The sequence below is a fragment of the Cucumis sativus genome, chromosome 4, assembly GCF_000004075.3.
Source record: "Cucumis sativus cultivar 9930 chromosome 4, Cucumber_9930_V3, whole genome shotgun sequence".
Lineage (NCBI taxonomy): Eukaryota > Viridiplantae > Streptophyta > Magnoliopsida > Cucurbitales > Cucurbitaceae > Cucumis > Cucumis sativus.
The window spans coordinates 25,082,172-25,102,897 of record NC_026658.2 but is presented as its reverse complement, the minus strand read 5'-3'; the positions used below and the strand labels follow the sequence as shown (position 1 = coordinate 25,102,897).

Below are 20,726 nucleotides of genomic sequence, written 5' to 3'. Positions count from 1 at the left end.
TTTTGGATGTACGTCTATTTTCCTCCACGTTTGTATGCCTTGTATTCCCTCAAAAAGATATTTCTCGGCTGTGCATAATGCTCATCCTAAAATAGGGCTTTTTAAGTATATATATTTACTTTCTAGCAATCTTTTAAAAATCGTGGCGAAATCTCTCTTCCAAGTGCGCTTTTTATTTTTTTTTTATAATTTGGTTAAGCATTGAAATGAAGTGTTTTTTTACTGATGTTTCTTGAGAAGTTAGGAATGTTGTGTTAAAAACAAAATAATCATCCACACCCTCTCTAAAAGATGTTCCACAATTATATATCGAATCATCCAACGATCTTACCACAAAACTACTCGTAAAAAGAAAACGGATTACTTTTTTTTGTTGTTGTTGTTGGAAAATTTAATGGACGGCGCGAGGGGGTTGAAGAATCGGCTTGGATGGAGAGCGGTTGAGATGAAATTGGAGGTGAAGAATTCAAACTATTCATCTAATAAGGGCTTTTGAGACGTTTTCAAAATTTGGAGGAGAAATCCAGGTTTTCTTTTGATTTTTCACAGTTTCTTTTTTTGATGATTGCTTGAAGATCCATCTTTAAGTTACCCATTACGAGATTTATGTTCATTCTTCTAATCAAACAATGTGTTCGATGTGGGTCTTCAAGGAAAACTGCCGCCGAAGAATCCGACTCCTTGTTTGATCTATGCAAGTCAGTATAATAGGAATCAGTGTTCAAAATTATCAACTGAATTTAGCGATTCTTACTTTATTATCTTGTTGGAAACTTTGAACTGATTATTACCTAGGAATTACTTAATCTTCAATAATCAATAGTAGGCTTGAACTTTTCGAGCGTACCATTTTCATCAAAACAGATTTGATGTTATTTTTTCTTTTTCCCATTGTAGTGGCTTGCCAACGGAGAGTAGTGATACGGAATAATCATGGTGAGAAGCTTGTAGGGATCCTGCATGAGACCGGGTCAGATGAGCTTGTTATTGTCTGCCATGGATTTCGGTCCTCGAAGGTTTTATATATTAGATTGTTTTTATATGGTTTTGAGTGTGTTCTTTCTTGTGGTATTCGATTACTAATTATCTATTCGCCTTTTTGGATTCTCATGTTCCGTATGTTTTCCATTTCCTTTTAGAAAATCACATTAGAATGGCTTTTAAATCTGTACTCAAACTAAATTGCACAATTAATTTCATCAGTAAAAGAAACCATCTTACTTTTACTATCCAAGATACCTTTGGATTGTGTGCTTAAATTGTGATTTTGAGATGGCATTTCTGAGTATGTTCTTGTTGTCGGTGGAGTTGTTATCATCAGCTTTCATTTGTAGGAACGCATTCCTATGGTGAACCTCGCCACTGCTTTTGAGAAAGAAAGGATCAGCGCTTTCCGCTTTGACTTTGCTGGAAACGGGTAATATCTTAGAATGGAGTATTGTAGTTTTGCATGTGGTCAAGATCATTGTCTATTCACCTTATGATTGGAAATTGGTTGTTGTGGTTTACCGGTATGATTAAAAAGAAGGGTGCTAACTGCATATGTGAAAAGTCGTCCAAATTTACAATTGTGTTCATATATATCCTACTTTAACGATGGTTTTCTACCGTTTTGATTCTTAAGGAACGAACATATTTGATTTCCTACAACACTAAGCTCCTGAAGTTTCTTGCAGAATTATATTATCATCAAAGCTTCTCAGTGTTTATTCATCAATACTTCTGTGAAAGCTCTGCTCTATAGGCCTTCTGTTGATCTTTATTCCCATGTTTCCTTCATAATCTCCGTTGATCGAGAACGAGAACCATATACTATAATGCCTAATGACTACGTGTAGTCAGTCTTTATTATTGAGTGGCAACAATAATCTTTAAAAAATGGTTTTTGTTATTGTTCTAGTTTCTTTGGTGTTTCTGGTTTATTGTTTCAAATTCAGGTTGGGGTCTGCTTCTCTGGGCATTAGGACTTACATAATTTGATTCCTTATATCATATTAAGTGTCTTGATTTGAAGAACTAAGTTTGTTAGGAAAAAAAAGTTGCCTGTTAGATACAAACATTTATCCTCCCAAATTTCTTTCTTGGAGACGCTCTAGTTTCTAATTACTAGGGAAACCATAATTTGCCACAGATGTTCCCAGTTGTGTACAATTTGCAAATGATTGTTCCAAATTTGAGCACCAAAACATTTCTTTTTGTTCTATATTTGGCAGAGAGAGTGAAGGTTCATTTCAGTATGGAAACTACCGCAGAGAAACTGGCGATTTACGTTCTGTTGTTCAGTATTTCCATGGAAAGGAACACACAGTGATCGCAATAATTGGACACAGTAAAGGTCTTTATCGTTGGTCATTCTACAGAAATCAATCTTTATTATAAAGTGGAATTTCGTAGTTTGTGTAATGATATAAGACATAATTCAGCTCTTTGAAGACATTTCCATGGGATTTTCGTTGCAGGGGGGAATGTAGTTCTCTTATATGCTTCAAAGTATAGAGATATCCATACGGTTGTTAATATATCTGGCCGATTTAACCTTGATAGAGGAATTGAAGGTCGCTTAGGTAGAGACTTTTTGCAAAGAATTAAGCAAAAAGGATATATTGATGTCAAGAATAGAAGAGGTAAGCCATCAAATTCTAGTTTCTGTTCCAACACCATCAAGATTTCATAAAATTACGCAAGTACTTATGCAATCTTTCCTGTTTCTTCTATTTCTTGTTTTTGTAATCAGGGAAGTTCGAGTATCGCGTCACTGAAGAAAGTTTAATGGACCGACTAACTACCGAGGTTCGTGCAGGATGCTTAACAATACAGGGTGACTGTAGGTGAGGACTGTAGCTCTTCGGTTTTGTTGTTTCTGCTAGGATAATGGCAATGTTCATTTTTATTCACTTTCTTTTTCAGGGTTTTGACTGTTCATGGATCAATGGATAGAATTGTACCAGCTGTAGATGCTTTTGAGTTTTCAAAATCAATTGCAAATCATGAGCTATGCATCATGGAAGGGGCAGATCATGATTATACTTCTCACCAAGATGAATTGGGTTTAGTTGTTGTGAACTTCGTTAAAACTAATCTTCATCTGCACAAAGATAAATCCAAGCTGCAGCAATGTAGAAAGCTTAGAGGTAGTCGTTCACGGTTGTAATAAAATTCCTTCAAGATCATCAAGACTACTAAGCACCTTCTTTTCTTGTAAATATCATAGTTAGATTCTGATGTTGTAGACAAATGTTTCCCAATTTCTAATAATATTATATTTCTTAAATCACAAATTCAACTTAAATGAAGACAAATTTATAATATCTAATATTTAGAAAGATGCAACAAGTTTAGAAAATAATGAAGAGAAAATAAAGTTTAGGAATCACGTGCTCCAATACCATCTTAAATCACTACTTTAATTCAAACGCTTAAACTACTTGGGTGAAGGCAAATTTTAAAAAAATATCGTACAATATTCATGATTTACTCGATGAATTTGACATTTTTCATGAATATTTTGATAAAATCCTATGTCAGTTTTAAAAAAACAGAACATTTTTAGGATAGTAATAAACTTCAACAGCTTCAATCAAAATATATATATATATATATATAAAAAAAGTATTGACCTATATTCCTCTACTTGTAAATATAAAACTTAGTATTCTTCCTGAAATTCAGATAACTTATGGGGAGCTATCATTAAGATGTATATACTGCCTACAAAAGATGAGAGAAACAACTCAGTTTGCATAACCTACAAGATATGGCTGCTACAAATAAATTAAGTACTTGGCTAGGCGGCAATAGTCCTTGGCTTGACTCCTATTTTTCTCCACGAAACACTCGGCATTATTTGTTTGGTGTCGACACGATCCTTATACTTGATAGCAAAGTTTAGCACTGAATCAAGAAGAGAATCTGACAGAAGATGTGGTTTTAGACCCAACTCTATGAGTTTGGTGTGCTTAGCATTGTAATAATGTTCCTCTGCCTCTACCCTTGGATTTGGCACAGTTATGGTTTGCACATCTAACCCAAGCTTCTCTCCCGCTTTAGTAACAAGAGCGGCAAGTTCATTGACAGAAAACTGTTCTGTAAATTGATTGAACACTCTAAACTCTCCTGGGTTTGCTGGATTTGCAATGGCCAGTTCTACGCACTGTACTGTATCTCTTATGTCGAGGTACCCTCGGGTCTGGATACATGAACAAATAAATAAAAAACATAAATTAGTTCAGAAAAGATATCAGAAGTTAAACGAGCTTCAGTTAATAATAATTCTTACGAGGAACTTGAGAATAGATGCAGTAGTCAGGTATCAATGACAAATGCTTTCAAAGAAAACTCTCTGCATTAAAAACACAAAGACGTGGATTCTACCTGACCACCTTTGCCATATACAGTGAGTGGATGACCTACAGCAGCCTGAACACAGAAACGATTCAATGCAGTCCCAAACACTCCATCATAATCAAACCTATTATACAGCTCTTCGTGCAAAGCGGTCTCATCTGTCCTCAATCCATAAACAACCCCTTGATTTAAATCCGTAGCTCTGATCCCCCAAGCCTTGCAAGTAAAAGCTATATTGTGTGAATCATGAACCTTACTTAGATGATAGAAAGAACTGGCTTGCTTGGGGTAAGGCAAAGTATCTGTCCTTCCATTATGAGTAATAGTAATGTAACCTTCTTCAATATCGATATTAGGAGTTCCGTATTCACCCATAGTCCCCAGCTTCACCAAATGGCAGTCTTCTCTAAACTCCTTAATAGCAAAAAGTACGTTCAGAGTTCCAATCACGTTGTTGTGCTGAGTAAATATAGCTCTTGATCGATCGATCATGGAATATGGAGCAGAGCGTTGCTCACCGAAATGGACGACAGCATCAGGTTCAAATGATTTGAAGGTCTCTGTTAAAAACTCGAAGTCACAAATATCACCAATGAAGAGTTCAATAGTCTTCCCAGTAATAGATTTCCAGCAGCGAATCCGATTGTGGATGGAGGAAATGGGAGTCAATGAGTCAAGACCGAGCTGATGATCAAAGAGACGGCGGACAAGGTTATCAACAATGGCAACCTCATAACCTTTCTTGGAGAGGTGGAGAGCAGTAGCCCAGCCACAGTAACCATCTCCACCAATGACCATAACTCGCTGTGTCTTAGACAATCCATTTGAGGCATCGAGAGACCCAGAGCCGGATTGAGTGGCAGGGGCTTCCTGGTTAGCTGGAAGTGTGGTTGCTCGGACAATACACTTTCTTGGGAGTTTCTTTTCTTGCCAGACAAGCCTTGGCATTGGTGATTTACATAGTTTTGAAGTACATGACGAGGAAAATGAGGTAAAATTATCGGTTGATGGGTTGGAGTAAGATTTCTTGCTGGAGGAGATCTTCAAACAACATGAAGTTGAAAGAACATGTGCCATATCAACGTGTTCCACAGAATATTAATGCTTTTAAACCTGCATAGCAATACCAAATTAATCTACCAAGTTTCAACCTCAGCTGTTACAATGGTAACTCAGTGAAAGTTACTACTTATGTTTCTTCAATAAGTCCACCTAGACGAAAACATGTGAGAGAACGAAATCTTGGGGTAAGTGAATAAGGTTGAATATGCCTCCAGAAAGGACAGAACAGAATACACGCCTCTCTACAAATGTTGGTTTCCTTTCACTTTTAGGGGCGGAAAAATAGAAATTTCATAAATTTTCATTAGAACGAGGACCGCAACATGTAATGCACACTTCCAAATTATAAAAGAACGGAGAAAATACAATCATTTGGTAAAGTTATAGCAAGTCTTGAAAGAAAAACGGTCGTAGTGATTGAGAAAAATGTAAGCAGGGGGAGGGGGGTGAAATTTGTATATTAGAGGATAAAAGAGATCCTTGTAGAGAAGGCTTTCTTGCACATGCCAGTGAATATTCTATAACGTAGATAGCAACCAATTATCTAATAGATGGTGAACGGTCATTATAGCATAGGCCAAAGGCCATCTTGGCAGTGGGAATAACCGATCAAGACACATCAACAAAAGATTGTTTCTTTACAGAGAAGAAAAAAAGCACGCGACAGTGAGAAAGAAAACATCTAAATTATAAGTGTCATTACAAATGCGGAGACAGGTATCCCCACAGCTGCAGAAGCAAAAAAGAAAAGTGCAACTCGCATTCATGGGGTGTGATAAAACAACACTCCGATACAGCGCCAAGTAGAAGAATGAAAGAAGTATTCTTCATCAAACCATAAAAATGTACCAAAAAAGGTTAAACTTTACAGAACTAGGCTTATGGGTTAAGCTAAATTATCCATTGGGACATTAAGACAAACACCTAAGCTGCATAGAAGTATGACGCAAAATGAACACGACAGAATGACACGAATAGTTAAAAAAAAAAAAACAATTCCCAACAATGGAAGATTCTTCCTCCACTTCTCCAGAGGATCATTTTCAGAAAAGTAAATTTGGGGGGAATTTGGGCATACCGTAATTCAGGGTGTCAGAAGAAATCTTCAGAAACAGTAAACTAAGGCAGTGAAACTGATCGAGATGTTGAAAAACACGGAAGAGTTTGGAGTGTGGAAGATTGGGAAATTGGTTTTGAGGCAGAACTTTTGGTTCGCTATCTTTGAGGAGAAAGAATCCAAATCGTAGCCGATAGCATATTCGGCTTATCCGATCCTTCTCGCATATTCGGGTTCGTACACTGAGCTTATTTCTACAATTTCAATGTCCATTATCACTAATCTCAAAAACCTAATTACAAAGTTATTTTTCAAAAACTTCATTTTTGTTTAAACATTTTTCATAAAAATCCGCTTAAAATATATTTAAAAATAATAGAAGAAGTCTTCATGAACATATTTTTTAAAAAAAAATTGCATAAGATGATAAAAATATTTAGAAAGAAACTATTAATGACATTTTTTTTGTATGTATATTGTAAATATGACAAACATAATAAATAATTAGTGGTATCAAAGGCTATTAGAGAGCAATCAAATTTTAAATTTGCTATTTTTATAATTTAAAAAATGTGCTGACATGAATTCTATTATCATAAATTCTTTTACTATTTTTGCAAACACTCCTAATTTCAATAACACGTATAACAATAGATATAAAAAAATGGAAATGGTCTAAAAGAATTCTCAATAGTTTGAATGTGAATATCTCTAAAAATATTAATTAATGTTTATTTGTTTTAGATAAAGTAATACAAATGAAAGTGTAAGTGAATTTCCAATTTTATGGATGGATATTTGTATGATCGAGCCTGCTCGTTAATATCATATGGTACATGCTACTTCATTTCGTGGCATACAATTATTCGTCACTACTCCAAAATTTTCAAATTATTGTCTTGTGTTATATATGAGTCGTGACGATGCATAAAACTTTAAGCCTAAATGGTTGATTAATGTTATTTGATCGAATAATTGATTTTATGATTTAAAGTTTAGGGAAGTAAATTGTTAACTCTACCCTTTATTAGAAACAATAAGTTTGTGGCCCCATAACCAAGAACATGAATTTCAACATTAAGTATTTCATATATAAAAGAAAGAATTTTTTTTTTGGTGCATTCCTTAAAATTGATCCCGCAATACATGTGTATTCTTTAAACGAATCACGAAGGAAAAAAAAGTATGAAATATTGCTAAATTCGATATTGTATTCGTTATTTCATAAGTACGATTTTTTAATTTAAAAGAAAATAAAAAATTACCTTTTTTAGTTCACAACTTTACAATAATACGTGCATTTAATCTCTAAAATATTTTTCTTTTGAATTTGAAAATTTTAAATTTCAAACGTTATTTTTCGACATTTATAATAAAATTTAGAGATTTAAATCTCCACACCTCCTAAAATGTTATTTGTAAATGAAATTTTAACAATAAATTACATGGTGTCAAATTTAAATAATAATAATAATAAATGAAGGACTAAAATAGTATATTTTCACATTTTAGAAATATTTAAGAATTGAAAATATATTATTCTTTTTGAAAAAATAGTAAATGGTAAATGTACGTTTATATATATATATATTAAAAAGTAACGATCCAATCTTTAAACTATAGTCATTGTGTTTTTACGTTCATAAATTGAATTTGTATATTATGAAATTTGTAACTATTCAAAGGCTAAAATTAGAAATTAGATTGACGTTGGACAAGAAATGGTTAAGGTTATGGAAAATTGTAGTTTTGAAAGGTGAATTCATGACTTTTGCACTCACAATTCCAAATCATTTATTTCTCTATTCTATTTGACTACCACTCACCCACCAACCAATCCTCACATGACTCAACTTACCCATTTCTACCTTTCAAATATACACATAATTAAAATCTTTAGATTATATTAATCCTTTTTAATACAAATATAATAAATAGCAAAAATTTTAAATTCTATCGATAACATCCATATCTATCCTACATAAAATTTATAATTTTAGTTATAGTTCGTAAATTTTGTATCCAACATGATTATTTTGTTAAATTTGTAAATATTTTAAGAAGATATGGTTAAATAATAATAAAAAAAAGGTAAGAATTGGTTGTAAAGGTTAAGAAGGGAGAGAGAGAGAGGAAGGCTAAAGCAAACCCCATCTCTGACATTATTCCAACTGCCCTTCCTTCCCACGGCATCATCACGCCCTCCTCACGTGCCCTATAATTTCATTTATTTATCTATCTTATATCTTATATCTTATATCTTATATAGATTTCATTTCAATCTTATATAATCAATTAAATACACATCCAAGAATCTACCCTCTTTCAACCAATACAACACATTCAACATTACTTTTATTTTATTTCTTCTCTCATCACTTTCTTCTCCAATACCCTAATTTAATTACTTCAAAAATCAATCTCAATAGGGTTTCTGTCAACATCTATTAAATAAGAATTACTAGAAAAAGGTTTGTAATTTCCAATCACATTATACAACCATTAATTGTATTAACTGGAGAGAAGAAAAGAAAATGCTGAAAGTACAAGGAAAAAAGGATGGTAACTTTTATAAGCCAAGTAAAAAATTATTAACCATTTAACCCAAATTACCCAATCAATCACTCATTCTCACAACCTTCATTTCTTTTTTTTTTAGTTTTTACTTTTTTATCTCTCTCAAAAATTCTTCAAGAAACAAAAAAAAAAAAAAAAAGGAGTACAAATTAACAAAAGCAAAGGTGAAAAAAAATGGTAAAAAAGATATTATATAATATTTGTTACCGAGTAATTAGAGAGTGAATATCCAGATCTTGATTCGGAGATCAACCTTACAATCGGCGTCGGAAACAGAGGCTACCGACGGCGTCTTTCCTCGTGGCGGAATTCCTTTCATTCCTTCACAGCTTACTCTGATTCCGACCTTCTTACTATTCACTCGCCCAATTTTAACTTTCACTTTCGTATCCATCTCAATCGTCAGAGGAGTTCCCCCTCTCTTCTTCAGATCCGATCTGAGACTCGTAACGGAATCCGCATCAAGATCTTCGGCGCCGGACATCAACGCTCGAAACACTGTCTGATTCTTCGTCCCACTGGTGAATGCCGGGATGGAGCCATTGGCGAGGAGGACAGAGTTGGAGAAGGTGGAGAGAAGGAAAGGGTCGTAAGAGAAGGTAATGTGGGAGTTGGGGTTAAAGGACGAGAGAGTGAGATTGAAAAGAGATGAGAGGTGAGAGGCAGAGGAATCAGAGGAGGTAGTGAGATTAAGCTTGGAAATTCGAAGGGAGGAGATAGTGAATTGAGGGCGATGAGGACGGTACAATACGTAAAGAGCAGCACCAGCAATGGCAGCTAGAAGAATGAGGCCTAAAACGATAATGATGGTCCAGAAGCAGAAGCAGCAGCAGAGATTGCGACGGGAACGGTGGTGATTGCGGTGGTTCCGGTAAGGAGGGGGACGGTAAGGGTGTTGACGGAAGTTTGGTTTGGAAGAGGAAGGAGGGATAGTAGTGCCGTTGGTAGTGGCGGCACCGTTAACGGAGGAGGGTTTGGGAGCGGCGTCGGGCATGGTGGGGAATTGGGAGATTTGGAAACAGAAGAATCGAAGGAGGAAAGTAGAGAGAGAAAGAGAGGAGTAAGTGCTTTGCTTTTGTGTACAACTAAGAGAATCTGCGAGTTTGCTTGGGATTGGTTTCTATCTTCTTCTTCTACTTCTTCTTCTTCTTCTAATTTCTATCTCTTTGTAAAAAAATAAATAAAAACAAAACAAATGAAATTTAATTTTGTGTATTTTTAATTACTTGAAATCCAAGCTTTCTTTTTTCTTTTTTCTTTTTTATATTTTATATTTTATAAGGGCTTTTATGTTGTTCATTCCTTCTCCCTTATTTCCATCTTCTTTTCTACAATTACTATTTTACCCTCGGATTTTTTGTGTTGTCATCTCCATAATCCTCTCAACTACAATAACAAGCCTTCGAGGCATGCAGCTCTATGTAAGAATTGTATGTTGCTTGATGATCATATCGCCTTCTTTTGAGTTTCTTTCCTTAGTTTAACCCACAATTAAATGGTAACTTTTAAACACTAAGTTCAAATTTGTAACATATTGATTGTTCTCGAGTCAAGTTGGTGTGCTCAACTTTGGTCAAGCTAAGATCGTGTCTCTTGAAAATGACTAACAAAGCATGTACGTACGTCTTTATCGATGTTGACTCAAGAGAACATAAACTCGAAATATGGCCTAAAAGAAATGCTCGACTAAGGCTTAGAAAGCCATAAAACAACTCAATAAACTCATTAGAAAAAAAAAGAAGAAAAAAACAACCATCAACATTTTGAAACGTAAACACATAGTAAAGCTTTACAGGCAGCTAAGGGAAAACTAATAATTTAAATCTTATGAACTGAATATAAAGTATAATAATAAAAGTTTAGATGAATAGAAATAGTATATATTTGCTCTCGAGGCCACGTGGCGAGTGAAGACATGTGATTAGAAAAGGTGAAAAGATATGGAAGGTGGGGTCCTGGGTTGTTTAATTTTAGATCAAACGGTTACAAATTTAGCATTACACTTTACAACCCATTTCATTGGTTGCTACCATATATTAATTATAATTAAGGTTTACATTTTGCAATTTCATTTATATATACAAATTTGATGTTAACACCAATACATCAATTCTTTTTTTTTATTATTATTATTATACTCAATGTATGTATCTTTTGATTTGCTTTCAGATTTAATTTTTCTTAAAGAAAGAGTCAAGAATGGAACGTGAAATAGTTGAATTTTGGAGGAAAAAAAGAATAAATTTTCTTTTACTCCATTCAATTGTGTGGATTATGTTCGTGTGTTGGCATAAAATACTTATAGAATAAATTAACAAGAGTTTTTAATTATTTATCACTTTAATCAATACAAAAAGTCTAGAGCTTTGTTTCCAAATATAAAAGTTAATGAAATTCTAATAAACGGAACTAAACTTTTAAATACAAAAACTAACGTTTTCAAAAGACAAAAAAAAAGATTGAGAGATGAAAACAATGAATAAAGGAAAAGAGTGGGGGTGTAGGTGTAGTAATTAGGTGAGTAATCGTAATCAGTGGGTTGGATTTGCTTAAACACAAAGTCAATAATTAAAACTATAATCAAGTTATGGTAATTTAAGAGGATGATGAGATTTCATTATTCCCCCAAACTCCAACTTCAACTCAATCAAAATATTATAAACATTTTCCTTTTGGTTTTCCAATGTAATTATTTTTTCCTTTTTGGGTTGTACTTCAATACAACCACCGACACTTTCTCAATCAGTAAAAAAATATTATATGTAATTTTTTATATTTTCAATATTGGGTTTCAATTATTGTTTTTTTTAAATAAACAAATAAAGAATTGAATGTTGTAAGTATAGGAATGATTATGAGACTGTACTTTTATGTAAATCAAATGAAATAAAAGTAGTAATAGTAATAACATGGAATTATTACATTATAAATAATGATTATAAGGTAATAATGGGATTAAAAGTATGAGACAATCAATGGACTAATTGTAATTACTTTCTTCTTCTAATAATAATTATTATTATTTTAATGATGATGGATAAAGTTTTAACCCATTTTCTACTTAGCAATTTTAGGTATATCTAAATATGAAAATTTTATTATTATTATTATTTTTTTACTTTTAAAAGAACAAATAATTTTATAAGTTTTTTTTTTTAAAAAAAATATTTGTTTACAGAAGAAAGCTCATTCTAATTATCTTATGAAGTAGATGGAGTTTGAGAAACATTTAAATATTTTTATCATGTATATGTTTTGACAATTATTTGTTAAATATATACAATTTTATTGGGAGAAAAAAAGATGGGTTCATGTAAATTTAAATTTGCGAGATTTTTTATTTTTGATGTTATTAATGATTATGGGAAGATATTCAATTTTATTTTTATTATTGTATATAGTTAACTTTTCTAGAAAAAATATTAATAGACTCCTATTACTATCAAGATTTTGATATATTTAGATTGTTTTTACTAAATTTGAAAATGTATAATCTCAATTTTAGAGTTCTTTATATAATATAAGGTTTCATCATATATCATCATTTCATAATTCATACACACAGCCCAATAGTTGTGGCCCATTAGTGTAGCCCAGCTCTAAGCCTTATTATTTTAGGAAAAAATGGATCTAAGTAGCACAATTTTATATTTGAAAAATTATAGCAATTAAACCCAATCTTTACCAAATAGATATAAGATACAAGAGAATTTGTTGATGTGAAAAACTATAGATTGTTACTAATAGATTTTTCTTTATTTTAAAATTTTTCAAAATGTTGCTAAAAACTTAATTTTATCTCTAAAAGCACTAGGGGACGCAATTAATTTATGAATTTTAATTTTAAAAAGTAGCAGAAAAAGAAAATAATTGTTAACTTGGAAATTTTGGTCAATCTATGATTGACGTGCTTAGTCATAAATTGATACATCATTAACTTAATTGATGATCGATAAATTTGAAATCAATTACAATTTCATGTGTGTTGTTGAATTAAATTAAAAGACAACACTGATAAATTAAACGACCTCGATTGGTCCACATCAATTAAATGACCTTGATTGGTCCACTACAAATTGATGTCATGTGAGAATTGGACTAAAAAATAGGTTAGCTCGAGATTTACACAAATGAATAAGGCCAAATTTAAATGAATGTATTAAAAGATATTGGATATAGACCAAGCCTTCATTTAAGAATTAAGATTTGAGTATTTAGAGTCCACCGAGAGTAAAGATGGAGTCCAAATTGGTCAACAATATAGAAGTCCAAATCAATGAACAAGTAAGATGTTGATCCAAGTCGAGCAATGACCAGGAGGTCAATGATAAGATCAACGAATTCAAAAATTATTATTTCAAGAAAATCATCAAACTCAAAAGTTAATTACTCGATAAAACTTACAATATTAGAAAAGTAAATATTACCTAACTCATATTTTTCGAGTGGTTGAGTTGACAATCTAAATAACTGTAATAGTATTTCCAATTCAACCCTTAAAATATGGATTGAGTTGGGTTGGATTGTCGGATAACCTTTTATTTTACTCAATTTTCTTCCATTACTAATAAAATATATTACATATAAATAGACACATATAAGTAATTTGAATTGAATTGATTGAACCAAAATTTTCTAACCAAAAAATCATAATTAATATGGATTTGATAGTCCGGTTATCGATTATTCAAATTATTTTTACACCCTGTAATTAAATTATTTTTACACCCTCCCATATTATAGTCGTTGAGGATAAAAGTGATATCGTTTTCTAAAAAATATTAAGATTATTTAATAAATTTTAATAAAAACTAACATTAAATTTAAGATTTAGTAGAAATATAATAACACCCATTTGACAAATTTCAAAGGATGAACCAAACCAATGTTTTTACCTTCTTTCTTCTTATTATTCTTATTGATTTGGGAGTTTGTATATTCAAAGAATTTGGTAGGCAACAAAATCGGAATTTTGTTTCTTCTAAATGTACAAGTACAAAGTGGGTCCTACACCTAAGTTATGTTAATATCTAAATAAATTTTAATGATTAGCATAGAGATAGATATAGATAGATATAGATAGATATAATATTTCCCAATGTTATCCAATTTCATGTCTTCAAATCTAACCACATTTTTCTATTTGCTTTTTCTTCTTCTTCTCTCATTTACCTAAATCATATATTTTCCTCATAAAATAATAATAATCATACACATACACATACAATTTATTTATTTATTATTATAATAATATTAATAAAAGCAAATTATAATAAATATAATCGTTAAAACAAAATATAAATGAACGGATATAAACTATATTATCAACTAAAAATATTTCCGTTCAAATACTCTTAACTTCATGTACTAGAAAAATATTTAAGATGGATAAGTTAAACTTATCAAATTTTAGTTTGAAAATTAAATCATTAAAAAAAAGGTCAACCTTGATAAACACTTGGAATTTCTTTTAAACAATAGAGTTTGAATATAAAAATTACTGGTTATGGGTTATTCTATAAATACTTTTATTTTTCTAGTTAATACAAATTATTCTTTACGATTTTTGGCTTCTTACTTTAACAATTTCAATTTTATAAGCAACCAAGATTAGATTTGAAATGTTCACTTAATGATAATTTAAAATTAGAATAATGTGAACTGAAAGTAATTTAAAGAATAATAAGATAGCATATAGTGCAATAGTAATATTTTTATAAAAAATTAAATGCAAGCAAATTGAACAAAAACAATATAGTCTTATTAGAAGTCCAATTGAATCTTCAATCCTCATGTTTGTGCTCTTTATATATATATATAAACTATAAGATATTTGTAATTTTTTAAAGAAATATTGCTATATATACTAATACTATGAAACTAATTGATATATTTATAAGTGAATGGGAGAATCAAATAAATTGAAAAGTTTTAGTGAATTAAAATGTAATGTATTTTGGACACTACATAGAATATTCAAATAAAAATATTATAGAGAGCATGTTAGGGGAAGATGGATACAACTGTAAACTAAAAAATAGTAATATCATAAAATATGAGTTAAAGTGGAAAGATTAAACTAGTAGATGATAAAATATAATGAAACATAAATGAGTTGGAATCTCCCATTCCTTTAGGCCATATTATACGTTATATGAAGATGAAGAAAAATGCATCTCAAATATAAGCTAAGGTAAGCTAGCTAAGCCAGGCTGTTTCAATTTCCATTTTCTGACACACGTTGCTTCCACCACAATTAAGCATATGCTTTTGCTTCCTACATTTAGTTAATCAATTAATTTATGTTTCATAATTTAGGACTTCCACTATTCGTATTATTCAATTGCCAAATTGAACAATAAAAACAAATCGTTGTTACGTTTTGATAATTAAATCGGTAAAATGTGAAGAGACGGTTTCCGCTTTCTCCCACGTGCGATATAAGACGCAAGGACTATTTACGAAACTACCCCCTCCCTTCACTATGGCTGATAAACTGACCTGGCTGTCAGATTATCGAAGATGAAGCAATAAATGAGAGGTGATTATTAGATGGGGAAAGATTGGTGAAAGAAAATAAGTGGAAGGGGCATTTAAGAAAAAAGAATTCTGGAAATAAAAGTTGCTGGAGTCCATTCTATAAAACTTGAAATTTCAAACTAATCCTTGAGAATATCAAAAATTAGAAAACTCCACCCTAAAAGAGTTGAAAATTACTTTTGTTTATTTACCTTGTCTATTTTGCGTTGTTGCCTCTACCCACCATCTCCTTGTACTTGAGAATGGATTCCAGCCTTTGCAACTTCAACTGTTGCTTGAATTTGTTGATGAAGTCATCGGCTCTAGCGTCCACTTCGTCCTCTATTTCTGTCATTTTCTCTTTTCCTTCTTTCACTGTTGCCGGACGCCGGCTCTCCACGATCTCATCCGCTTCGAAATGCGAGAACGTAGATTTTGAACTCGCTGATTTCTTCATTTTCCTTGATAATTTCGTCGGGAACTCACCCGCAGTTGGCATCGTGTCGGATTTCGTCCTGTTGAAGTGATCTCCATGGAGTTTACTGAATACCTCATCCATTGTCGGTTCCTGATCTTCATCCATTTGTTCATCCTCCACTCGTTTCGACTCGTCCTCCTTCCGACGGATCTGAGCCTCAGAAACAGTTGGAGGTGGAGATTGGAAAGACTCCTCCGATTTATAACCATAGAAGTTAAACTTGAGACGCTGAAGCATAGAAGGAGATCTAACCAGTTGAGGATGTTCGAAATTAGTATAATGAGTATCTCCTCCAGCCGATTTCTCGACGTGAGTCACTGGCGGTGGAGATTGGAATGATTCCTCCGGTTTGTAGCCTGAGAAGCTAGACTTAAGCCGCTGAAGCACAGAAGGAGATCTAACCAGTTGCGGATGTTGATAATTAGCAGAATGAGCGTCGATTCCATGCGGTTTCTCGAAGGCAGTGGCTGACGGCGGAGATTGAAAAGACTCTTCCGGTTTGTAGCTTGGGAAGCTAAACTTAAAGCGCTGAAGCATAGAAGGAGACCGAACAAGTTGCGGATGTTCATAATTAGCATAATGAGCGTCGATTCCAGGCGGTTTCTCGAGCACCGTAGCCGGTTCTTCAGATCTATAAGAGTAAGGATTCATCGATTTCAACCTCTGAAGCACAGAAGGAGATCTGTGGAGATAGTGAGGGTAGTCGGGGTCGGAAGGATGGCGTTGATTAGTTCTTTGAGTACCACCTAAGTTGGAAGCAATAGCAATGGTGCCGATCACGAGGTTGAGAACGACGAAGAGAACAGTGGGAGTGAACCAGCTGTTGAGGGAAGTCCATATGGAGAGAGTGGAAGAAACGGATTCGGCTAACATGGCGGAATTAGGGCAGAGAGATGGGGAGAGGGAGATTTGTTGGGGGAAGAAGAAGAAAGAAGAGGGAAAAGGGCATTATGAGAAATGGGTTTTGGGTATTAATTATTAATGGGTTTGGATATTTTTGGTAGTCGCTTTTAAGGAAAAAAAAAAGAAAAAAGAAAAAGAAAATTGGATTATTGGTGCACGAAGTTTTATACAGTGATGTGAGAGGGATACGTGGCTGTTTTTTATTGGTCTGTGAGAAACGGACAAAAGAGAAAGAGGTAATGGTGTAGGGTTTTTGTTTATTATTTAATTTAATTTTGGTAAACGTGAGGTCGTAATTGGGATTTACTAAAGTGGGAGTGATGGGGACAAGGCATCGACTGCGGCCAATGACTACAAAACGATGCGTTTTGTATCATCGTCATCGCCATTATCTGTTCTTAACTCATAATTAATTGCATAGTTTGTTTTTTAATTAACAATATTCATAAAATTGTCCGTTTCCTTTTTTAACTGTCAATATTTAATCATATATTAAATATATATTTATATTAGTATTTTTTTTCATTATAATTTGACATTTAAATTTATCGATGATGATTTAAATTATATATTATTCCATGTTGCCAATTTTACTTCCAATTGTTGAGTTATAGTTCATCCATGTTTAATAATTAACTTCCGCCAATTACATTTTTTTCCCCTTCTAATTGAAGGTGGTTAAATAATAATAATATAATATATTATAGGGGTTTTTAAAAAATAATATATACCAATCCAACGAAATATTTTCATCCTATAAAACAAATTTGAAAATGGAAAACACATTTATATTTTGTGTTTGTATAGAAGATTTTGATACACGATCTCGAGCATATCATACTCTAAGATAAAATAATTTTTCCTTCAATTTATTCGATATTAGGCATACAATAGTCCAACATGCAAAAATTATTCCTTTAGTTATTGGATCTCAAGCCTTATTAGCTTCGAGGTGGCTTGAAATGAAAGAATTTTATCTTTATTTTATTAATATCAGGCATACATTGTCCCGAGATGAAAGACTTCTATCTTTATTTATTCGATATTTATGCTTAATTGCACGTAGACTGTCTGGGATTAATAAATTGCAAAGATGATATAAATCACAAGAACATATGAAATTTATAAAAAATGATAGCGTGTCATAGACTTTTCTTATTTTGTTATACGAGCCATAAATATTTTGGATTTTGTTACATAACATTTATGTAAATTACTCCATAGTACGTTACTATACTTTTTGAAAAATTATTGTCAATAGTAGAAAATGTTAAGACTGTGTTTACTTCTATTAATGTTTATCAATACATTGACTTGTATTATTAACGTCTATGATTGATAAAATCTAAAAGAATGATTATATTTTGTAAATATTTACTATATTTAAAAATGTCTTGATAATAGAATTAATAATTTGACGAAAGTATTTTATTTTTTATAATAAATTTGGAAGAGGTATGTGGATAATTGAATAGAGATGGGTGAAATTTAGTAATGTGGGGTCTAACGGGGATCTTGTTTGGGCATGCTTGGAATTTGGAATTTTAGATACATATCCTTTCCCTATTTAGCCCTTCCCATATCATAAACAAACTCTTTTCATCTTTTCCATTTGGATACCATTTTCCCTCCTTTCCCCTTCTCCCCCACTTAACGCCACTCTATCCCACTCCTCTATCTCCACCCTTTTCCTCTTTCTAATCTCACTTTTTTTTCAACGCTCCAATGCTAACTAAATGCCAAAATTATATAACCAAATGATTTGATTTAATTCAATCCAACCCGAGGAATAAATTATGATTAACATGTTAGTAATATGTTTCTTTTCTTAATCACCCTAACACTCTTCTACCGTATCCTTTCAAATTTTACAAAAGCTAATTATAATCAAAATAAATATTATAAGGTGGAATTTTAAGTATAATCACAAACTACCTAGTTTAAAAACAATTAATGAAATTAAATATTTATAAAGTTTACGTTAGTATTTTGAGTGACTTGTACAATATATATATATATTTTACACACTCTACACAAACTATATATACACGCACACACACGTTGAGAAGTATATTGATACAAATTTAAGCTTTCTAAAGTCTTTTTTTTCAGTTTCATTTTTCATAATTTAGATGCACAAACACGTATATATACAAACAACTTCAAATATAGTAAAAAATATATAAAAAATAGATATAATAATGATATTTACAAATAGAAATCAATCAAAGTCTATAAACAATATTGATATAGACTTTATCATATAAATGTCTATCGGTATATCATCAATAGAATATATATATCGTATTTGAAAATAGAAAATAGTCTATGGTGATTTGTTGAGAGAGAAATGGCAAATAATTCAAATATTTGGACACGTAGAAAGTTGACTTTAGATCACTATGGAACAAAAAAAAAAGAAATTGCAACTTCTTTTTACTGTATAAAAGATATTAAAAATTGGAAATGTGTAAGATATAAATTATAAGGTGTAATGAATATTCTATTTTTAAAGTACATTGCCTTGTGAAGTGCCGACATCAAATATTTAATTTCACATGTCACACTCCCTAACCTATCACTAACATGCTTTAACTTATACCTTAGACTTCCAAACTATATAATAAAAGAAAATACAACAGAAATCATTTACGTAATTAGTTGTCCCAATATTAAGATACATTTTACAATTATATATCATTTTTTAACTATCACACTCACAAACACACATTCAGGATCTCTCATGTCAAATGATGTGGTTAATTAGACGATTATTAAAATTTGTAGAAAATTAGATATCAACATTGTATTGTATTCAACTTCTACCAAAATATATCAATAATAGATTTTTAGTAATATATATTGTAGTACCGTGTATATCATAGACTTTTTTATATTAATTTCTATCAATTACATAGATGGATTTATGAAGCAGCCAACGGGGTACATGTCCCACTCACATTATCGATCTTTGTATTTTAATATTAATTTTGAAGTGTCATATTCAAAAAAAATATATATATTAAATAATGTTTTATTTTAAATAAAGTATGTTTGTAGCGTAGTGATTGTGAATATTATTTTTTTCTTTTATTCTATTGATGCAATTTCTAAATTCTCGTTTACATTACCATGTATATATTTATTTTACTTTATCTAAGAAGTAGATGCTATAAGTTAATTTTTGTTCGTTTATCATTAGAATATACGCATCATATCAATTCATCCGTAAATTCAAATTCTTCTTAATCGTTTTAGTTTTAATACTTTTCAATCTATGTGATGGTCTTATAGCTTATATTGAAAAAAAGTTATTGGATAAGTTAGATAATAAATTTATCATGGATCGATTTCAAAACATGAAAACTCGTAAAGGACAATTGTAATACGTATGAAATTAATTAATCTTTGAAACTATTAATATTTTTTATACATTTTTTTAGTGTGTTTATTATATAATTTCCTTGTATAAATTTTATGGATGAACCACTAATCACCGATTATTATTAACTACTTTGTCGTTCAAATAGACCTTAATTATAAAAAAAAAAAAAATTGAGAGAATTTTCTTTTAGAAACAAAAATCAAAAACATTTAAAACTATTCATGAATTTATGAATGATTATTGGTTTTTTGCTCCCTACTTTTGGGTATTGAGAAAAGGGTTCAAAGCATAAGCAAGCATGCCGAAATTTACTCAAATTGCTCCCTAGTCCCTATTCCTAAGGACCTAAACGAAACAATAATAACAATAGTCTTCCACCCCACTCTTTAATTAACTATTCA

The 20,726-nt window shown here is 31.6% G+C and overlaps 4 protein-coding genes across 11 annotated transcripts; 1 reads left to right on the top strand and 3 right to left on the bottom strand.

Moving 5' to 3' along the window:
• Positions 1-131: 131 nt before the first annotated feature.
• Positions 132-3,278, top strand: LOC101208876. Of its 8 annotated transcripts, XM_004141271.3 has the most exons (8): positions 132-527; positions 654-698; positions 898-1,016; positions 1,335-1,417; positions 2,214-2,335; positions 2,460-2,624; positions 2,735-2,828; positions 2,908-3,278. In XM_004141271.3, coding segments are annotated over exons 2-8 (828 nt in total). In that variant the 5' UTR covers positions 132-527; positions 654-697; the 3' UTR covers positions 3,152-3,278. The 8 variants fall into 8 exon arrangements, with proteins under 8 accessions (XP_004141319.1, XP_011654176.1, XP_031739600.1 ...); XM_011655874.2 differs by lacking the exon at positions 654-698 and having other exon boundaries at positions 134-527; positions 898-936; XM_031883741.1 differs by lacking the exon at positions 654-698 and having other exon boundaries at positions 136-457.
• Positions 3,279-3,572: 294 nt separating this feature from the next.
• On the bottom strand, positions 3,573-6,707 carry LOC101208634 (UDP-sulfoquinovose synthase, chloroplastic). Its single transcript, XM_004141269.3, has 3 exons — positions 6,485-6,707; positions 4,372-5,457; positions 3,573-4,186 (listed from the first exon to the last, which is right to left on the bottom strand). Exons 2-3 carry the CDS (start codon positions 5,419-5,421, stop codon positions 3,785-3,787), a joined length of 1,452 nt encoding a protein of 483 aa, XP_004141317.1. The 5' UTR covers positions 5,422-5,457; positions 6,485-6,707; the 3' UTR covers positions 3,573-3,784.
• Positions 6,708-8,935: 2,228 nt separating this feature from the next.
• On the bottom strand, positions 8,936-10,213 carry LOC101215036 (NDR1/HIN1-like protein 6). The gene has a single exon (XM_004141377.3). It carries the CDS (start codon positions 10,032-10,034, stop codon positions 9,255-9,257), a length of 780 nt encoding a protein of 259 aa, XP_004141425.1. The 5' UTR covers positions 10,035-10,213; the 3' UTR covers positions 8,936-9,254.
• A 5,394-nt stretch (positions 10,214-15,607) lies between these two features.
• Positions 15,608-17,201, bottom strand: LOC101208392 (pathogen-associated molecular patterns-induced protein A70). Its single transcript, XM_004141268.3, has one exon. The coding sequence runs from the start codon at positions 16,908-16,910 to the stop codon at positions 15,777-15,779; it is 1,134 nt and encodes a 377-aa protein (XP_004141316.1). The 5' UTR covers positions 16,911-17,201; the 3' UTR covers positions 15,608-15,776.
• Between the last annotated feature and the right edge of the window lie 3,525 nt (positions 17,202-20,726).